The sequence below is a fragment of the Raphanus sativus genome, chromosome 9 (genome assembly GCF_000801105.2).
Source record: "Raphanus sativus cultivar WK10039 chromosome 9, ASM80110v3, whole genome shotgun sequence".
Taxonomy (NCBI): Eukaryota; Viridiplantae; Streptophyta; class Magnoliopsida; order Brassicales; family Brassicaceae; genus Raphanus; species Raphanus sativus.
Window position 1 is genome coordinate 7,517,883 of NC_079519.1, and position 19,388 is coordinate 7,537,270.

A 19,388-nucleotide genomic window follows, 5' to 3' on the forward strand; every position below is an offset into this window, starting at 1 on the left:
TGACTTTCCTTAAACATGAAATGATGAAATCGCACTGATCTTTGACTTTCTTTTTTACCCAAAATCGTCAAATTATTCATTTTGAACTATAATGTATATGAGGAAATTCGAGTGGTACCACAATGGCATTCCTTTGTAATTTCTCTAGTGAATCAAGGGTGATTCTATATATGGGCTGAGAGTGAATATGGTGCCGACACGTAAGCATGGCACTCATGTAAATAACTTACACATTTAAGGTTACTCTTTAAAAATGCTTCTTGATTAATAAGAAGGGGATGTGTTCATTAAGTATGACTGTATGACGGTGACATGTGTTTGACCTGGTATGGATTTACGGAATCTTCGCTTAGTATATTGTGTGTGCATTCTTGACTCACTGATGAGTTGTTAGATATATTTAACCCTTTTTATGAGTTACTGTTCTGAAAGTCTCTTAGTTCAGTTACCGTGACGGCCACTGTGTCTAATTTTCTTTCCTCCTCAGTCGTAATCTCACCGTTGTGCCCACACCCATCCCCCATCTGCTCACTTCCTCGTTTTTACGTACTTGAGAAGGCCAACTGCAATGTTCGTGTTATTGTTAAAACAACAATTGTATGTCGCCGATGCTACGGCTCAGTTGTTTATGCTTTCACAGTTTAAACAACTTCACTTTCAAGCGCTTTTAAATTATCTGTCTTCGTCATGTATTTGTGTGTATTTGTTGTGCATTTGTTTCAGTTTTTTCTGCCTTTATTCAAGCACTGCTTACTTGTTTTTTCTCATGTTATTAGGCTGCGGCGTAGTGTGTTGTTGTGGATACTGTGTGATGGTGTTTGGAAAGACATGTTGCCTACAGTGGTGGCCCTGTGGGCCTAAATTTTGTATCCTCACATCAACTGTGAACGTGTGCTCTCTGATTCTAATTAAAATATTATATTTTCTCATGCTCTGCAAATCAAAGTTAAGTTTCAGGAGAATAAATGAAGAAGAAGAAAAAGAAAGACTGTCCAGAAAACCACGGAATCAAATGCACAAAGGCACAAAGCATAGAGACTTTTAAGGATAAGAACGTTCAAAGTCTTAGGCAAGACTCTTTACTGAGAAACTAAGGTAGAAAGTAAAAACTTGCAAAATACTGATCATCCTTGAACTAAAAGTCTTTTGATGTATAATATTCTCAGTATAACTTTGTAGTTAAGACATTGCAACCTCTGTATTAAATAAGTAACTAATCTTTTTTTATTACCTTGAAGATTAGATAGATAGTTTTTGATTCTGCAAGGATCTTTCAAGAACACATACACATATGACAGAGAAAAAAAACAGAGGACATAACATAGAATAAAACATAATACTGAGAAATTGGGCTGAAGCAGCCACTTATTTACTCTGAGCATTATTACTCTGACTGAAGCAGAACCTTCATAAATAGAAAAGGTTCTATTTTTTCTCACTTCTTCTCTTCGGTTTTCTTGCAATATCTTTGCCAAATGTCCCTGAAGGCACAATAACACACACACAAACACACTTCAATCCCAGCGAAGAGGAAATAAAATCTAAAAAGGGAGAAAGAGATATGCGAACCTCGAGTCACTCGTCAAGTGATGCGTCCGTAGACCTTGTTCCTACGTCCACCTTCGATACCTTTTTGGTGTTCTGGTAACAGAGGGAGATTGTCAGATAAAATCCCATAACATCGGACTGTAAACACACACAATTTGAAAATTCTCAAATCAGGACAGGAATACCTTAGTGAGACTCTGTACTTGGCTGTATGCCCATAGACCGAGAAGGAGGAGGAGAGCAACCCCAAGTGTTAAAAGAAAGACAGACACACCACTGAGAAGCCATCAGATTCAACTACCTCAATGGTTCCATTGTAGAAGACTCTTCTCTGGTATGGCTTCCCTTCCAATGTCGTAGATGACATAACCCACCAGATCAAATGCGGCAGGCTGTGCGACAGGGAGGAGTTTGATCAAATGCTCTGGTATGGCTTCCCTTTCCATTTTCCTTTTTCTGTATATCACTCTATCCTGCCGTGAACCACAAAACATATCACTCAACCTGAACAACATTAAAAAGCTGAACTTTAAAACAAATCGAAAGATCACTGCTTCTCTACGCAGCTAAAGTCAGAAACATTTTTTTTTGAATGTAGAAAGTCAGAAACATTGGATAAAATAGCAAACTTTACCATTTAAGACGAAATTTATCTCCTTAAGAAAGCTATTAAGTAAACAGAAAAAGATTCAAACTTTCATGGGAAATCCTTTCCATCATCTTCCTTTACCAAAAACAGAGGTAAAATCAGAATCAAACTTAATGGAAAATCCTTATCGTCTTTTCTAGCCTATATCAACGCTAATGATCAAGATAAATATACCAGAAAATACTAATAGCACGCCGGATCATAATAACTTAAAACACTCAGTATATAGAAGAGATGAAGAGAGTGCGAAAGCAAAAGAATACTAACCTATATATACGGAGATTACAGATCTCGCAGACGGAACGACGCATTGAAAGTCTCTTAATGTGAGTTAAGTCGCGAAGCGTTACAGGGAAACCGACCACGATCGTTCGTCGTTATCGCCGCTGTACTCGGATGTACGAATAAGACATTAGGTCACCAACAATTCTCTTTTCCAGGGCCTTAGCAAATGAACGTCATTAAGCCCGTAAACGGAGCGTATGCGCAGACCAAAATTAAACCCACACGATATACAAAAGCTTGATACGCGGCGTTTCATTTAATGGGACAGGTGTCGGTTGGACATCACTTGAGTTTATGACCTGGCATCCCATGTGGCATAGCTCAGGAGAGAGTAAAGTCTATTTTATATAAATAGATTAACTCGTGCCTTGTGGATGATATATTGAAACCTTGTCATTATATACAAATATACAAATATATTTGTCATATATATAATACAGTCCCATACGAATAGGAATATACTATTGATTTGAACTATCCATTTCACCCAAGGTTTGAGTACACATTAAGCAAGGGACAAGGGTACACTACAAGTCGTAAAACAGCTAAGGAGATTTTTATAAGGTTAGTTATTTAGATTTTCGCATAAGCTCTATATATTATAGTTTTTATTCGTCTATTATATGTTCTATACTTCTATCCTTTATTTTCTAGTAAAAAAAAGCTAAGAAGTTATGTGAACTTGACACTTAAGTTTGTTTCTCAACGTTATCATTTAATTAATGCTCCAGAATTAATATATAGAAGATTATTGAATTTTTTAATTATGTATATCATCATATTATTTTACCTTATAATGTCTATTAATTCAATTTAATTATTTCTTAAAATCTACTCACTCCGTGAAGGACGCAGAATATTTCATAGTTCATAAGCATACGGTCTAACCTCGTAATGTTTGTTAAGCAATTATCGTGTAGGTTATCCAATCCAATATTTTTTTATATATTGTATCATCTATATTATTAAAATTGAAGTACCTTTGGTACTGTTTGAAAATTTGAATAGTAGATTAAATGAAAACTGTTTGAAAATTTGAATAACAGACTAAATGAAAAGCATTTGGAAACACGAATATTATATTAAATATTTTCTTTTATTTACACATTAAGTCACTACATTTACAATAAATTAAATATTTATTTTTATATTTTTATTTACAGATTCTGACACTGCATTTACAATCAATTTAAATTAATTAATTAAATTCTAAAGCTTATCTAAACAAATCTATATTCATATATTGACCAAACTGAATATTATTTTCTTTGTGGTGAAAATAAAAACAAAAAACTGAAATATATAATATACATTATATAATTTTTTTTAAATATAGTATTACCTTACTTAATTTAGTCAAATATAAAAAATTTCAAAAATTCAATTTTTAAAAATATACCATAAAATTAATAATAATTCATTGAAAACTAATGGAAAAAAAATGTAGTATGTTATTTTATTTTAAAATAAATTAACAAAGACAACATGTTAATATATGAATAGTACAATTACATCAAGCTATAAAATTTTTAATATAATATTATGTACAAATAAAAAATAATTATCAAACATCTATACTATAACATAATATATTCTACTCTATTTGTAAATTACAAAAAATTAAAAATATATATGAGATTTTTTTAATAAAATCAACATTTTATGACTTTACGCTGAAAACAAGTTTAATCAAACATTCGTGTGGAGATGTGGGTCAAGTTCTAGTTATATTTAGTTATCGATCATACCTTCACAAATTCAAATAAATGTGTATAAACTATATAGTATATTCATTTGTATCTAGACAATCTGGCATGCATCATGATTCTCAGCTAAAAGTGACAATACTCTCATTTTTGCACTAATTGAATTTTTATATTTATAGGAGAATAATGTTGAACATGTTAGTCAGTTGATTTGTTAATTACAAAACTTAGCCGCTTAGTTATCATTCTCACTTACGCCGTTTTTACTTTATGTAATATCATGAAAAATAAATCATTATCAAAAGATAAATTAGTAATTGGTGAAATGTTAAATGCTGATATTTTCATTGATTAACAGATAATTAGTTGGTCCAATGAATCAAACTTCCATTCATTTTCATAAGCAAAATGCAATAAGAGGAATACTCTAAAAGAAACCAAAGGTCCGCAACTTTCTTTGTCCTCAAGGTTACAAAGAGACAAGACAACCAAATTCCCTTTCACACAGCTTCACACTTACAGACTACAGACAAATGTGTTCACTTCAAACACAGTAACAAATAAAGACCTTGAAACCAAACCTAGAAACCTAGAAGAAAAAAACAATGTCCATGAAAACAAAACAGATAGTAAAGAGTAAGAAAAAATCAACAAAAACGATCTTCCTACACTTCACCTAAACATCAAGTAAGAGTATTCCTCTACATCTTCATCATAATCAACATCTTTCTCCTGTTCATCCTCTACTGACAATTAGGGTTTCTTCCAGGACCTCCATAGTAAAAATAATGTCCCCAATCATCATTCTTACTAACCTCAACATCATAGCAATTCGCTTTCTCAGTAAAAGTGTTGAGCCCTTTTGGTTCTTTCAGATTATTAGAGCTGTCAACGACTTGAATATTCCTAAAGTAACTAGCCTTCGAGAACCCTGCATCTGGAAACTGACCGCTTCCCATTTGTGTGGTCGTGTGGTGACCGTCTTCTTCCATGTTCACCACTTCTCCGCCCCATTCCACTATGGATGCACTGTCTGCTAAGTAGGAGAACAGAAAGCTTGGCCAGTATCCCAACACGTACCCATCTCCAAACTGCATCCACCAGTGCCCTTCCTTTGGATCCTACAAGAAAAATATTCCCAAGTTATTCGGTTAGTTTCATCAGTTCACTACAAAGTCAGCTTCTTTGGGGACAAAAAGGCTTAAGGGTTCCATGAAAAGGTATGGTTTATACCTTCCAAATGGTAATGCTGATATCGTATTGCGGGTTATGGAAGCCAGATACAGGAGAGATACTTGCTCCCATTGCTATTTGACTGTTGACTTGTATAAAACCGGAACAAAGTAGATTGTAGCAGCCAGTAGCCTGATAAGCATCGCTCTGTTGTTTGTTCCATATAGAGAAAACAATAAGAAAAAGAACTAAACCTTATCAGCCCAATATACACAGTAAGAATCATCAGAAACTGAAGAGAAGTTAAAAGGTTTTTGAGCTTACAGTCCAGTATGTAAACAGCCTTGTATTGTTATCACCATATAGGTCCGGACTAACCTGATTTGTATTTATAAATGTCAAAGATGTAATGGATAGAAGTTAAAGTGGTATGAGTTTATATACCTGCCAACCAGCTTCAATGCTGTTGAGGTCTTGACCAAAAGAACCTCCAAGAATCCACAGCTGAGACAAGCTGAACTCATTTGGGCTTTGTACTTTGGGTTCCCATACATTTATTGTCGCCTTAGCCCCATAAAACTTGCCTCCTTCCACATAAGCTATAGCGTGCTGGTTAGACCATAAGATCCCAACACAAAAGAGAACTTTTAGAGCAAGAAACTCAGAAGACATGTAGGTAAAAGAATCAAAAATCTACCTGATGACCACTTTGGTTGGCGAGATCAGGATCAGCAGACCTCGGTAGAGGAACTGTGAGGTGCTTCTTCTTACCGTAACGTTTGACAGAGCTTGCTCTCAGAACATCCTCTTTCTTTGTCCTCCTCACTGGTATTGTTCCTTCAGAACACACCCCGTTCTGGTGCCATAACTGAGTGACTGGATTGATTCTCTCTTTTGGTTTCTTCGACAGTCCTTTGTTCTCTTCAAACAGCAGTTCAGGGATGGTACTAGGATTCATCTGTTTACAACATAGTATGTTATGAGACACATGCAAGAAAATTGAAAGAAGAAAAAAGAGTGTGAATTTTGAGGCAAATGCTGAAACAAAAAGTTTACCTGAATCTTGTGGTCTTTGAGGAAAGGATGATCAAAAGCTGGTTGCTTAGATATGTGAACACAGTCTATTATATCACCATCTGGACTCTGTTTGAGAATTTCAATTTGGAGTTCAAAAAAACTTCACATTGTAATCAAAAGTTTCCAACTTTCTTCCTACATTTACTTACTAACAAACTAAGCGGTGGAACCTAGGTTGGTAACAGCTAAACAAAGAAAGAAAGAAACATACAAAGAGAGAGACATGAATATAGAATGATGCTTAAGAAGAGAAGAATCAAAGACCTGAATGCTCTTAACGGCTGGTTTGTTCAGTCTTTTCAAGTGTTTGTGCACTTGGAAATTCTGACTTGAGACACTGAGCCTCCCAGCGCATGTTAGAGAGAGCAATCCCCAGAAGCAGAGGAGCCAAAGAAGAAACACTCTGAAAACACTGTCATTGCTAAAATGCGCCGCGGCACCCATTTTTATCCCTCTCAAGTCTAATGGCCAACAAGAAGAAAGAGAGATTTGGGTATTGCTTCTCTCACTTATCTAAGAAAGCTCTTTAATTGGTGAAGTTTTTTGAGGAAAAGCTAACGCCTTTATCTATATTCTTCTTCTTCTACACCTTTTACTCTGTAACCCACCACTAACAAATGTGTTTCTGTAGCGACATTGAAATGGGTCTCTCTCTCGTTTGATTTGATGATGAAAAGACTCCTTTTTTGTCTCTCTCTCTCTTTTTCCCTGCCACTTTCTTTCTCTTTCCTTTAAGTTTACCCTTAAATACACAGTTATGAGTAAGTAACTAGTAAAAGACCAAACTGATGTGTTGTTAATATTGTGTTTTCCCAATGTAACTGTTAAAATATGTTTTAAACTTTTATGGCGCCTAAAAGTAAATAATTACGAAAAAAAGAAGCCGTTTAAAAATCATTCGGTAAATCCACTCAACTTTTCTCTAATGGGTATTCAAATGATTTTGTGTTTATTAATGGGTATTCAAATGATTGTTTGTTTAATGATAAACCATGAAAGGTAGAAAAAAATACATGTGTATAAAAATGAATCATTCGTCACTAAAAGATGCATGAGTGTTGGGTAAAATGTTTTTATCAATCGGTATATGCTTGAAAAGTTAGTTAGATGTTGTTTTTAGTTAAATGGTAAGAAATTAGTTTCACTATAAGGTTAATCTAATAACTGTAAAAAACAATACAGTATGAAATAGGATGCGAGTGGAGCCCAGAAGTCATGGCGAGGTAGTCGATGACTCCAAAGAGCTTCAAACCAAAATACACAAGTTTCTAAATTGCATGTAACTAACTTATCACTAAGTTTGGTAGTTTAATGTACCTTGTCTCAACGTATAAAAATTGAAAAACCATAGAATATATCATAAATTAAATTTGCGTACTTTTCAAGCATATATTCCTCTTTACACTAGTGTCTCTTTCTGTTAAATTGTGATTTTTAAAACGAATAAGTTCTGAGACATCGTATCGAACGATGTCAATAGAGATAAAATAAAGAAACGAGAACAAAGTTATGCACAAAGCGTCAACTTTATCAGTAAATTTTAAAATATTGTTTTGAGTTTTGACCCATCATGCTACTCGTCCAATAGCTTATTCTTTTTGTTAGTTAAAGATTAAACAACTAATTTCATTGTTTTTATGTAACAAACAAACACAAATGTGTATAAATAAATGGGTATATACATATTTGTTATGTTATTACCAAATAGGTTACTAATACATAGTTAAGATGGGTGTTCTACACAGTTGGCGCAAAGAAACGAGCATATATAAAGCAGTTTCTGTAAAATAAATGACACTTTATTAGGTTGGGTTGTAAAAGTCGATGATCAACGGATCAACTACAATAGAAATACAAAATGGTGCTCCTTGGTTTTAGAGTACATGATATATAAGGAAACTTTTGATGTTACAAAATATATGATGTTTTTATAGTCTAATGTAACTTTAAACATATCAAAAAATTATGTCAATGATATTTTGTAGTTTATGTTGTAAGTTGTGGAATAATTTCTAATTTATATTTTAAAAATATTTTTAATAGGAATAAGACGGATCTGAATATCCAGAAAATTTAGGATATTTCTGTTACAAAAAAAAAAAAAATTTAGGATATTCAGATTTGGATTTGTACCTTCCAGATATCCGAATTTCGGACATTCGTCTCACTATTATAATATTCACAGATATTCGGATTCAGATCTGTAAAACAAATTAAAACAAATATTAAATACTAAAATTCAAAATAATAAATAAATTAAATATTTATAAAAGATTTATTAATATATAATATTATATGCCCATTTTATGTATAAGCATTAATATATCAAATAAAATTATTAATAAAGTTTAAAATTTGGGAAACTTAAAATTCTGATCCGGATATTCAGATTTAAAATAAAAATATACAAATCTGGTTTTGACAAATTTAAAATTTTACTATCTCGACAGAATTCGAATATCCTGGATATTTTATTTTGAAACGGATCCAGAGTTTATCTCGATTTGATCTGGATCCTGAACAATATTTCTCAGCCTTACTTTTTAGTTAAAAAGAACACATTTTTTTAATAATTGTATACTATTTTAAGATTTCATGTATTTTGAAAAAGATAATACTCACTCCATTTCACAATGATAATTTTTTTTATACTTTACACACGTATTTAAAATGATTAATGCATATCAATAACTATTTTGAATTTGGTATAGAAAACAATTTCCTATTACTGTAAACCAATACTTCTCTTCAAAACTTCTTAAATTTAACAATGTGTTCTTTATAACTTAAATATGCATAGATAAACCTAGAAAAAAAAAAATTTTTGTGAAACAATTTTTTTTTCTCAAAACATTTACATTTGTGGATTGGAGAGAGTATAAAACTAGAAGTGCTGTAATTATTTTTCTTTTTGATAAACGATTAGTACATTTGTCATGAGTGCTGTAATTTGAGAAATTGAAATAAATAATGTTAATACGTACGAGTTGCCTTTGAATAGTAATGTTGTCTTTTGTTCGTTGGCAAATAGTTTCAGTCAAAGCGTAACTTGTAGTAAATGATGGGGAAGCAGACACAAGATTCGCTCTTCCGATGAAGCTGTTGGTTCTCTCGTCTGTTTCGGTTTGCTCGCCGTTACCAGGGGAAACGGGGGCACAGTAACCAAATTGACAGTCACCGTTTGTATCCTGACGGCGTCAGCTCACTGATAACCACACATGTGTACGGTCTGTAGCGTCTATACTCGACGAATAGTAAGGACAGAGAAAGGTGAAGATAAATCTAACAAATGGTGAGGAATCCAATACGAGTCAAACAGTGTAGCAGAGCATCATTATGAGATTCCACAAAAAGAGATTTTGGTAAATCAATTAAAAAGGGCTCTTTTTACCATTGTTATTTTTTGTACTTTTAAAACTAGTATTAGTAATGCCTTAGGGCATCTCCAACCTACACACCAAATTTGGTGTAAAAAAAACACCAAATTTGGTGTTTTGGTGTTTCACTTTCTTTTTCATCTCCAACCACAAACACCAAATTACACACCAAAAAGAATATTCACTATTATTATAATATTTAATTTAGTTTGCTGTTTATTTTTTAATAGTTTTAATAAATAATTATTTTTTACACAGTTAATTAATTAATAAATAAAATATAAAATTACAATTGATAAAAAAATAAATATTAATCAATAATTTGAAAACTGAAGAAATTAATTGGAATAATTTATTTAGTTTTGGTAAATAATAATAATTAAGTGATTAATTAAGAAAGATATAAGATTACAATCCGTTAAACAAAATTACAATGCATAAAATATAAATAACCAGAAATAAAATACATCATACTAATTTTCAGAATTAGTATATTCAGAACACAAGTGTTCAATTAAATCATTACGAAGTTCAATATGCGCTTCTCGATCCTTAATTTTTCTATGTCGAGCTAAGAATTCTTGAAATCGAGCATCATCTTCACCCGTCATCTCAACTTCAGCAGCTGGGACTTCTGTTCGTTCTTCAATTATTGCATCAACATCACGTTCATCCTCTATGATCATATTATGCATTATGATACAAGTTGTCATTATATCATGTAACACTTTCTTACTCCAAAAGCGTGCTGGTCCAGCCACAATTGCAAATCGTGACTGTAATACTCCGAATGCACGTTCCACATCTTTTCTACAAGCTTCTTGCTTCTTTGCAAATAATTGTTTTTTGGGACCACGTGGATCGTGAATTGTTTGAACAAGAGTGGACCATTTTGGATATATACCATCAGCTAAATAATAACCCGTATTATAAATTTTCCCATTAATAACGTAATTAGCGGGTGGAGCAGTTCCTTCAGCTAAATTAGCAAAAAGATGAGACGCCTCTAACACATTAATGTCATTGTTAGATCCTGGTAGACCAAAATATGCATGCCAAATCCAAAGATCATAATCAGCTACAGCTTCCAGAATAATAGTAGGAGATCCACTACGACCAGCATATTGTCCTCCCCAAGCTGTTGGGCAGTTTTTCCATTTCCAATGCATACAATCTAAACTACCCAACATACCTGGAAATCCTCGGCGTTCTCTAATCTGAAGTAGTCGTTCAACATCATTAGCGTCAGGTGTTCTAAGGTAACGACTTCCAAAGACCTCGACAACAGCACGACATAATCGTTTCATACTTTCTATAGCAGTGGACTCTCCTATTTTGATGTACTCATCGGTGGAATCCGTCGGCAACCCATACGCCAACATCCGAAATACAGCAGTTATTTTTTGCAGACCAGACAACCCAAGTCTACCAACACCATCTCTTCGCTGGACAAAGTAGTTGTCATATCTTTGTATAGCATCATGAATATGCATAAACAAAGGATGGCTCATCCGAAATCTTCGTCGGAACATCGTCTCCGAGAACAAAGGATTATCTGAAAAATAATCATTGAACAGATTGCGAGAAGAAGTTTCTCGGTCACGGTTGATAACTACATGACCCGGAATAGATCCACCGTGGGAACCCTCCGAGTTAGATAGGTTATGAGTGATGAGAAAATTGTTGTTAGCAGTAATTTGAGATACTACTTGGTTTTGTATGTCCTCGTAATAATTATCATCTGAAGAAGAAGATGAAGAAGAAGAAGAAGATGGTATATAAGATGAATTTCCATAGTTGAAATTCATTTTTTGTAAGAATTAATAGAAGATGATGATGGTATTCATCTTATTTTCCATATATGGTATCCTCTTTATAGTGTAAGTAATTCAATCTTACCCGTTCAATTTTTTCGACCAAGATCTAACCGTTGCATTGATCAGTCTCATCTTCTTTATTCTAATTACCACTATCTAGAAAAATACAAATTGATCTTGCCCGTTGAGTTTCGTTGACCAAAATCTAACCGTTACATTGATCAGTCTCATCATCTTTATGTCCCTTACCACTATCTAAGAAAAATACAAATTGATCTTACCGATTGAATTTTTCGACTAAGATCCAACCATAGCTTTAATCAGTCTCATCATCTTTATCAATGACCACTATCTAAGAAAAATATAAATTGATCTTACCCATTGAATTTTTTCGACCAAGATCCAACTATTGCTTTGATTAGTCGCATCATCTTTATGTCCCTTACCACTATCTCAGAAAAAAACAAATTGATCTTACCCATTGAATTTTGTTGACCAAAATCTAGCCGTTGCACTCACAAGTCTCATCATCTTTATGTCCCTTACCACTATCTAAGAAAAATACAAATTGATCTTACCGATTGAATTTTTCGACCAAGATCCAACCATAGCTTTAATCAGTCTCATCATCTTTATCAATGACCACTATCTAAGAAAAATACAAATTGATCTTACCCATTGAATTTTTTCGACCAAGATCCAACTATTGCTTTGATTAGTCGCATCATCTTTATGTCCCTTACCACTATCTCAGAAAAAAACAATTGATCTTACCCATTGAATTTTGTTGACCAAAATCTAGCCGTTGCACTCACAAGTCTCATCATCTTTACATCAATTATAATTATCTCATAAAAATACCAAAATATCTCTGAATTTTTGTGGCCAAGATGTCACAATTACTTTTGCCTTCACTTGTCTATAAAATGTATATTTCTCGTTGAATGATCACACCATCTTGTATTTAGTTTCTTACTATTAATATTCCTTTAAAAATGGCCTCAATTCGCTCTCAATCATATTCTATTGAAGAAGATAAACACTTATGTCATGTGTATCTTGATGTTTCTCAAAATCCAATCATAGGGATAAACCAATCAGGCGATCAGTTTTGGACAAGAGTTCAAACTGAATATGAAAAATCTGAGATTTCTCTTACCCAACCAAGACCGAGAAGATCTTTGCAAACCCGAATGACGACAATTCTTTCTGCAGTCTCCAAGCTGAGAGGATGTTTTAACCAGATTGAAAATAAAAATCCCAGCGGTGCTTCCGAACAAGACATTGTAAGTGTGCATAAATAGATATTGTTTGTATTTGCTCCTAGTGTATTATTTTTATGTTTGCTAACTTGTTTACATTTATCTCTTTCTTAATATAAAATCAGTTAAACCAAGCGAAGATGTTATTGACACAAGATGTCAAATACAAGAAAGGGTTCAAATTTGATCACGTCTGGCCAATCCTTAAAGGTATTGAAAATTTTTCAAATAACCACAGCAACAGAGCCATTGCATTCTCAGAAGAAAGTCGTAATGCCAAATCGTCTTCATCAAACCAAGATGAGTCATCGCCATCCCTTGGTATGAATTCCTTCGATCTAAATTTAAATAGTGAAGAATCCGGTGGTAATTTATCAAAGAGACCAATGGGTGTGAAAAAAGCAAAGAAAAAACAACACTCTAATGAACAATTTAAACAAATGATGGAGCAAAATGATAAGCTTCTAAAAGCTATGGTTAAAGGTACTTCTGAAAGAAACGAAATTAAAAGACAGAAAGTAGAGTTACAAAGAAAGAAACATGAGCGAAAAATGTTACTCGCGGATTTGAGTTCTATAACTGATCCAGCAAGACGTGCGTATATTGAAAATGAAAGAGCGGTGATTCTAAGTAAAGGAGTACCAACAACCCAATATGAAGAACACGGAGAAGGTTCTCAAAGCCAATATCATGGATCCCAATATCGAGCATATGAAGCTCAAAGAGACCAAGCTCAAGGGGATCAAGCTCAAGGAAGTCAAGTTCAAGGACAACAACCTCAAGATGAAGACCCAAAATCACCAAGTGAGCAACAAGATTTTTCTCAGTACTATAATTTGCTTAGCGGAGACGGAAATGGATTTCCCGGAATTTATTAGATTATTATTAGAATTTATATTTTGTGTGTTTTATGTGTATTTTTTTTAATTATGTAATTTTTGTGTGTTTGATTTTAATTGATAATTTTCTGTGTGTTTAATTTTAATTATGTAATTTTATGTGTTTTTAGTTTTAATTATGTAATTTTATGTGTGTTTAATTTTAATTATGTAATAATATGTTTTTAATAATTTTTTATTTTAGTTGATGATATTTATTTGTATTTTTAATTAATTTGCTTATTAATATATGTTAAAAGTATAATTAACTGATATATATTCATTTAAATATATTATTTTAAAGTAAAAGTAAGAATAAAAATTATTTTAAGTTTTGGTGTTTTGTGAACAGTGTTACACCAAATATGGTGTAACACTGTTCACAAAACACCAAAACTTTAATTATGCCGTTGGGTTTGGCGTCCCATTGGAGGGTGAGACACGGCAAATATAATGTTTTGCCGTCCCGTTGGAATAGCTCTTAAAGAAATTTTGTAATTAAGATTTAAGACCTGAACTTATATCAGAAACCATGAAAAATAAGGTTCCTAGCCCGTAATCGAAGTCAACAGTAACTAATAAGAACAAAAATTTATAAGATCTGTTAAAATATTAACTCTTTCTTTTTGGTTAGATAATCTTCGACTGTGTAAGTTGGTAGTAGAAAAGATAAGACTTTACATGGTTCTTTTTTGAAGTTATATTAGATTCTGATCTTCTAAATTGTGGATATATTTTTTGTTTTATATATTTTTTTTAATTTAGTTTTCATATTTGTGTTATGTAAAAGTGATATATACATTTTATTTGATTTTAAATGAAATAATGATAGTTGAACTAAATATATATCAATAGACCATGTTCTTAATTTAATAGAATATACTACTAATAAATCTTTAATTAAAGGCATCTTCACTCCCACTTTATTTTTTTTTACTGAATATGAAGTATAAGATGCTTCAACTCTATTTCATTTATCACTCTACAATGAAGTTTACTATATAAATAGAATAATAAAGTATTTTTTTGTTTATCATTCTATAATGGAGTGAGAAATAGAGTTGGATTGGATCATTTTTATTCGATTGTGAAAAAATGAAGTTTTACATTCGACATACTCTAATTGCGTCATCATCTTCGCTAATCACTACCCTTGTCTTTTCTAATTACAAAAAGCATATAGTCTATGTCTAACGTGCGTGCACTTTAAAACAGATAAAAGTGATTAACGCAGATTGCATCAACGGTTCAGATAATCCATTTGATGCTTATTGGACTCTTGGACGCATCTGGTGATCTAGATAATTTGAGGCGGAAGCATTTATTTTGAATTCGACATAGCTATATATTTTTGCTTGACCATTAATTGGAGAGAAACGTTCAAATGGACTAATGACCGATCATTAGAAGTTAGAACTTAGAAGAGTCCTACAATAATCTTACAATGAGATTAAAATCCGGTCAATGCAACTTGCTCTAGTAGGACTGGCCATTTCCATATCTGCAATATGTACTTACTGTTGAACTGAAGAGAAGAAGAGAAGCTTGTACATAAATAGGGCAAGCTTCATGTGATCTCTAAAAGTTTTCAGTGAACTTTAGAAAGAGTCTAAAGCATCTATCAGTTGGAAGTGGAGTCTAGAGAAGACTTAAAGAGATCAGATATGAGGGTTTGGAGATGTAAAGATGGAAATAGGAGGATGTGCAAAGTCTGGGCGTAGCTAAGGTTAAAGAAGTATCATGATAATGTTATGTGCAATGTGTGGGCACAAACATTATCATGATAAAGAGTTGCACAAGATCAGATTGTGCAAAGTGTGGGCACAATATCAGAATGTGCAAAGTGAGGGAGCAAGCTTGAGAAGAAAGCAAGAAAAAGAAAAATGAAGTTGAGTGCAAAGTGAGGGCGCAAGCTTGAGAAGCAAGCAAGAGAAGAATGGAGTGCAATGTGTGGACGCTGAGGTTTAAACATTGTGACCGTTGGAGTGTTTAAATCAGCAAAGGGAATATGCCACAAGAGGATAAGAGATGCTGTGTGCAAGCTGGAAAAGTAAAGGCACTTTACCTTTACAGCAAAGACCAATCTCCTCCCTTCATTCAAAATGAAGCAATCACAGCCTCTTCTTTAAGTCAATCTCGCCAGCTAGCTCAAGACCACATCTCATCCATTAATTCAAATCATATGATCTCCACTGTCCATTACTTATCTTTAGCTTAGGGTTTAAGTGTAAAACCTTGTGTATATAAGCTAAATGCTTGCGATTGTAATAATATAAGCTGAATGTGGGGGAATCCCCTTTCTTCTTCATAGTCTTAAGTCTCTGGTTACTAATCTCTAAGTCTTGTTCTAAGTCTCTAAGTCTCTTGAATCTCTCATCATCACACACCTAAACAAACTCCTAATCTATCTCTCTCAAATCGTCAATCACAAACTCTTTTCTTCCCATTGGGATTTCTTACACAAACAACCAGTACACTCTTATAAAAATATCATGGTATCAGAGCCAGGTTCATCTGAACCTGAGCTGAAAGCTTCCGCATCTCCCAAGCTCTCCTCTCATGCCGGTTTGAAGCAAACAGAAGCAATGGAGCCAAGAAGATGTTCAACACCTGAAGATGGAAGGCGTGTTCATCCCTGGTGTCCAGAAGCTTGTTGCTGCTGATTCTCACCATCCCATGGCGCCCATGAAGACAGAAGACATTGGATTCAAGAGCAAGAGCTGGTCTGATCAACCAAAAGCTTTGTGCTTTGTCCAAGCTAGCTGTTCTTCTCTGTCCAAAGAAGAAAGGTGATAGCTTTCTATTGGAACTGGTGTGGCGAGTTCATTTCAAGAAGAAAGGTGGTAGCTTTCACTTGAAGATGTGATGGCGAGTTACAAGCATGGAGAAAGGAGGGGTCTTTGGGTGAAGAGAAGCAAGATGGTGGCCATGAACTGAAGGAGAAGAAGAAGGTGGGAGACGATCCAGTCTTCAAATGTCCAACAAGTCATGGCCGGTTCATAAAGAAGTTAAAGGAACCAACCTGGTTTCTTATGTGAGCGATTCTTGAAACCCATCTTGCTATTAATCTTGTGTTGGTATCTGGTTGTGTTGTGGTGTTGTTAACAGGGCTGCGGATTGTTGTTAAGATTGCTTAATGGTTTTGCATTGAGAATCTGTCCCAGTTGCTGTTTGAGTTGTGTTTTGAGGTTGAGAAGTGTTTTAAAAATTGCTAGAGAGTTGTTTAAAAGTGCTTAGCCTGATTCTTGTTGGTGTGTATTGCTAGGGTGATAGATTTAAATCTTTCCAGCATGCATTCATGAGATAGAATTGTTAAAAGGCTGAAGCATGGTGTGTGATTTGTATGCAAAGCTCCGATTCATAGTGATGCATTGCATTCCTGTATTGAAGCCGAGAAGCTGTTGCATATTAATCTTGTCTGCCTTAGGTTGATACACTTGGATTCATAGCCAAGATGTAGGTAAGGCAGAGTTTAAAAATTGCATAAGTAGCTTGCATTGATTCTGGTGTGATCTTGCTTGTACTTGTGATGTAGCTTGCAATGATATGAACTTGCTAATGCTTGTTTCAATCATATGCAAAGCTTGAGACAGTGTGGAGATCAAACTTGATGATTAGTCAAGGTTTGATCTCATATTGTGTTTCTTATCTTTGCTGGAGTTTAGTGATGTTTCAGGTTTCACAAGAAGTGTTCTTGGTTCACTATCCATCCGGGTGAAAGAGGAAGAAGTAGTTGCCATTGGGGTTCAATGGAGAAGGGTGATGAGAGTGGTGATGCGCCACTAATGCTTAAAGTTACTGAAACTCACTTGCAAGCTTGGATCCCAAATCTAATCCAAGCTTGAGGAGGGGAGTTAAGTGAGCTATCAAGCGGTTCAAGAGGAGCCATTGCAAGCAGCTGAAGAAGGAGCCATTTGGGTTTAGGCAGTGGCGTGTCTAGACAAGAGAGCTTTCAGAGGGTTCTTGGCTGTGGGAAGATGAGACTCAATCAGTGCGGCTTCAAGAGTTGAGGTCACTGATGAGATGAAGCTTCCACAAGCAATCCAATCAAGATGGCGAGTTCAAGGTGTTGCAATGGAGTGTGATGCAGATCATGTGTGCAATCCTTCCAAGCTTGACTTGTTCCACATGGTCAAGCTTGAGGGGGAGTGTTGAGACATGATCTGATCAAGGAGAGTCATTGGCGGTTATTCAAGAAGAGAAGCAGATCAGTTATGAAGCAAGATGAAGAATGGGTGAAGCGATCTCCAAGGCGGCTTCTAGAGTGAGGTGCTTGGTACAACAGCTGAAGCATTCTCATATGGTTTCAGTAACATGGTGGTGACTCAAGGAGAAGAAGCAACCAAGACTCAGCTTGTATCTATCAAGGAAGATCAGAAAGTCCGAGCACTTGATCACAACAAGAAGGTTGTGAGAAAGGGGGAGCAACAAGGTCTGTCTAAAGATGAGATACAAGAAGTGTTGGTGATGGAGCAAGGAGAGTGATGAACGAACCTTGTCCATCACATGAGGCCATGATCCAAGTGATTCTTTGGATCCCTTACATTGATGGTAAGGTACAAAGAATCACTGGCCAATCCCCGGGCCTTGGAGACTTTACTCTTTTTCCCTCATCAAGGTTTTGTCCCACTGGGTTTTCCTTGGTGAGGTTTTTAATGAGGAAGCTCTTCAGGATTCCAAGCTTAACTCAGGATCTTCTAGAGTTAAGCTTGAGGGGGAGTGTTGAACTGAAGAGAAGAAGAGAAGCTTGTACATAAATAGGGCAAGCTTCATGTAATCTCTAAAAGAGTTCAGTGAGCTTTAGAAAGAGTCTAAAGCATCTATCAGTTGGAAGTGGAGTCTAGAGAAGACTTAAAGAGATCAGATATGAGGGTTTGGAGATGTAAAGATGGAAATAAGAGGATGTGCAAAGTCTGGGCGTAGCTAAGGTTAAAGAAGTATCATGATAATGTTATGTGCAATGTGTGGGCACAAACATTATCATGATAAAGAGTTGCACAAGATCAGATTGTGCAAAGTGTGGGCACAATATCAGAATGTGCAAAGTGAGGGAGCAAGCTTGAGAAGAAAGCAAGAAAAAGAAAAATGAAGTTGAGTGCAAAATGAGGGCGCAAGCTTGAGAAGCAAGCAAGAGAAGAATGGAGTGCAATGTGTGGGTGCTGAGGTTTAAACATTGTGACCGTTGGAGTGTTTAAATCAGCAAAGGGAATATGCCACAAAAGGATAAGAGATGTTGTGTGCAAGCTGGAAAGGTAAAGACACTTTACCTTTACAGCAAAGACCAATCTCCTCCCTTCATTCAAAATGAAGCAATCACAACCTCTTCTTTAAGTCAATCTCACCAGCTAGCTCAAGACCACATCTCATCTATTAATTCAAATCATATGATCTCCACTGTCCATTACTTATCTTTAGCTTAGGGTTTAAGTGTAAAACCTTGTGTATATAAGCTAAATGCTTGCGATTGTAATAATATAAGCTGAATGTAGGGGAATCCCCTTTCTTCTTCATAGTCTTAAGTCTCTGGTTACTAATCTCTACGTCTTGTTCTAAGTCTCTAAGTCTCTTGAATCTCTCATCATCACACACCTAAACAAACTCTTAATCTATCTCTCT

The 19,388-nt window shown here is 34.6% G+C and overlaps 3 protein-coding genes and 1 long non-coding RNA gene across 5 annotated transcripts; 1 reads left to right on the forward strand and 3 right to left on the reverse strand.

Annotated features, from left to right (window-relative positions):
• Window positions 1-1,021: 1,021 nt before the first annotated feature.
• Window positions 1,022-2,796, reverse strand: LOC108826714 (uncharacterized). 2 transcript variants are annotated; one of them, XR_001945520.2, is made up of 4 exons: window positions 2,465-2,796; window positions 1,734-2,021; window positions 1,570-1,641; window positions 1,022-1,481 (listed from the first exon to the last, which is right to left on the reverse strand). It is a non-coding gene; the product is annotated as an uncharacterized LOC108826714 (long non-coding RNA). The 2 variants fall into 2 exon arrangements; XR_001945519.2 differs by having other exon boundaries at window positions 1,023-1,481; window positions 1,734-2,052.
• A 1,820-nt stretch (window positions 2,797-4,616) lies between these two features.
• Window positions 4,617-7,042, reverse strand: LOC108823452 (uncharacterized). Its single transcript, XM_018596663.2, has 7 exons — window positions 6,703-7,042; window positions 6,418-6,504; window positions 6,059-6,319; window positions 5,806-5,970; window positions 5,686-5,739; window positions 5,422-5,568; window positions 4,617-5,309 (listed from the first exon to the last, which is right to left on the reverse strand). Exons 1-7 carry the CDS (start codon window positions 6,880-6,882, stop codon window positions 4,932-4,934), a joined length of 1,272 nt encoding a protein of 423 aa, XP_018452165.2. The 5' UTR covers window positions 6,883-7,042; the 3' UTR covers window positions 4,617-4,931.
• A 3,246-nt stretch (window positions 7,043-10,288) lies between these two features.
• On the reverse strand, window positions 10,289-11,623 carry LOC130500010 (uncharacterized). Its single transcript, XM_056994697.1, has 2 exons — window positions 11,008-11,623; window positions 10,289-10,794 (listed from the first exon to the last, which is right to left on the reverse strand). Exons 1-2 carry the CDS (start codon window positions 11,621-11,623, stop codon window positions 10,289-10,291), a joined length of 1,122 nt encoding a protein of 373 aa, XP_056850677.1.
• Window positions 11,624-12,615: 992 nt separating this feature from the next.
• On the forward strand, window positions 12,616-13,772 carry LOC130500012 (glutathione S-transferase T3-like). Its single transcript, XM_056994698.1, has 2 exons — window positions 12,616-12,918; window positions 13,020-13,772. The coding sequence occupies exons 1-2, from the start codon at window positions 12,628-12,630 to the stop codon at window positions 13,770-13,772; spliced, it is 1,044 nt and encodes a 347-aa protein (XP_056850678.1). The 5' UTR covers window positions 12,616-12,627.
• Window positions 13,773-19,388: the final 5,616 nt, after the last annotated feature.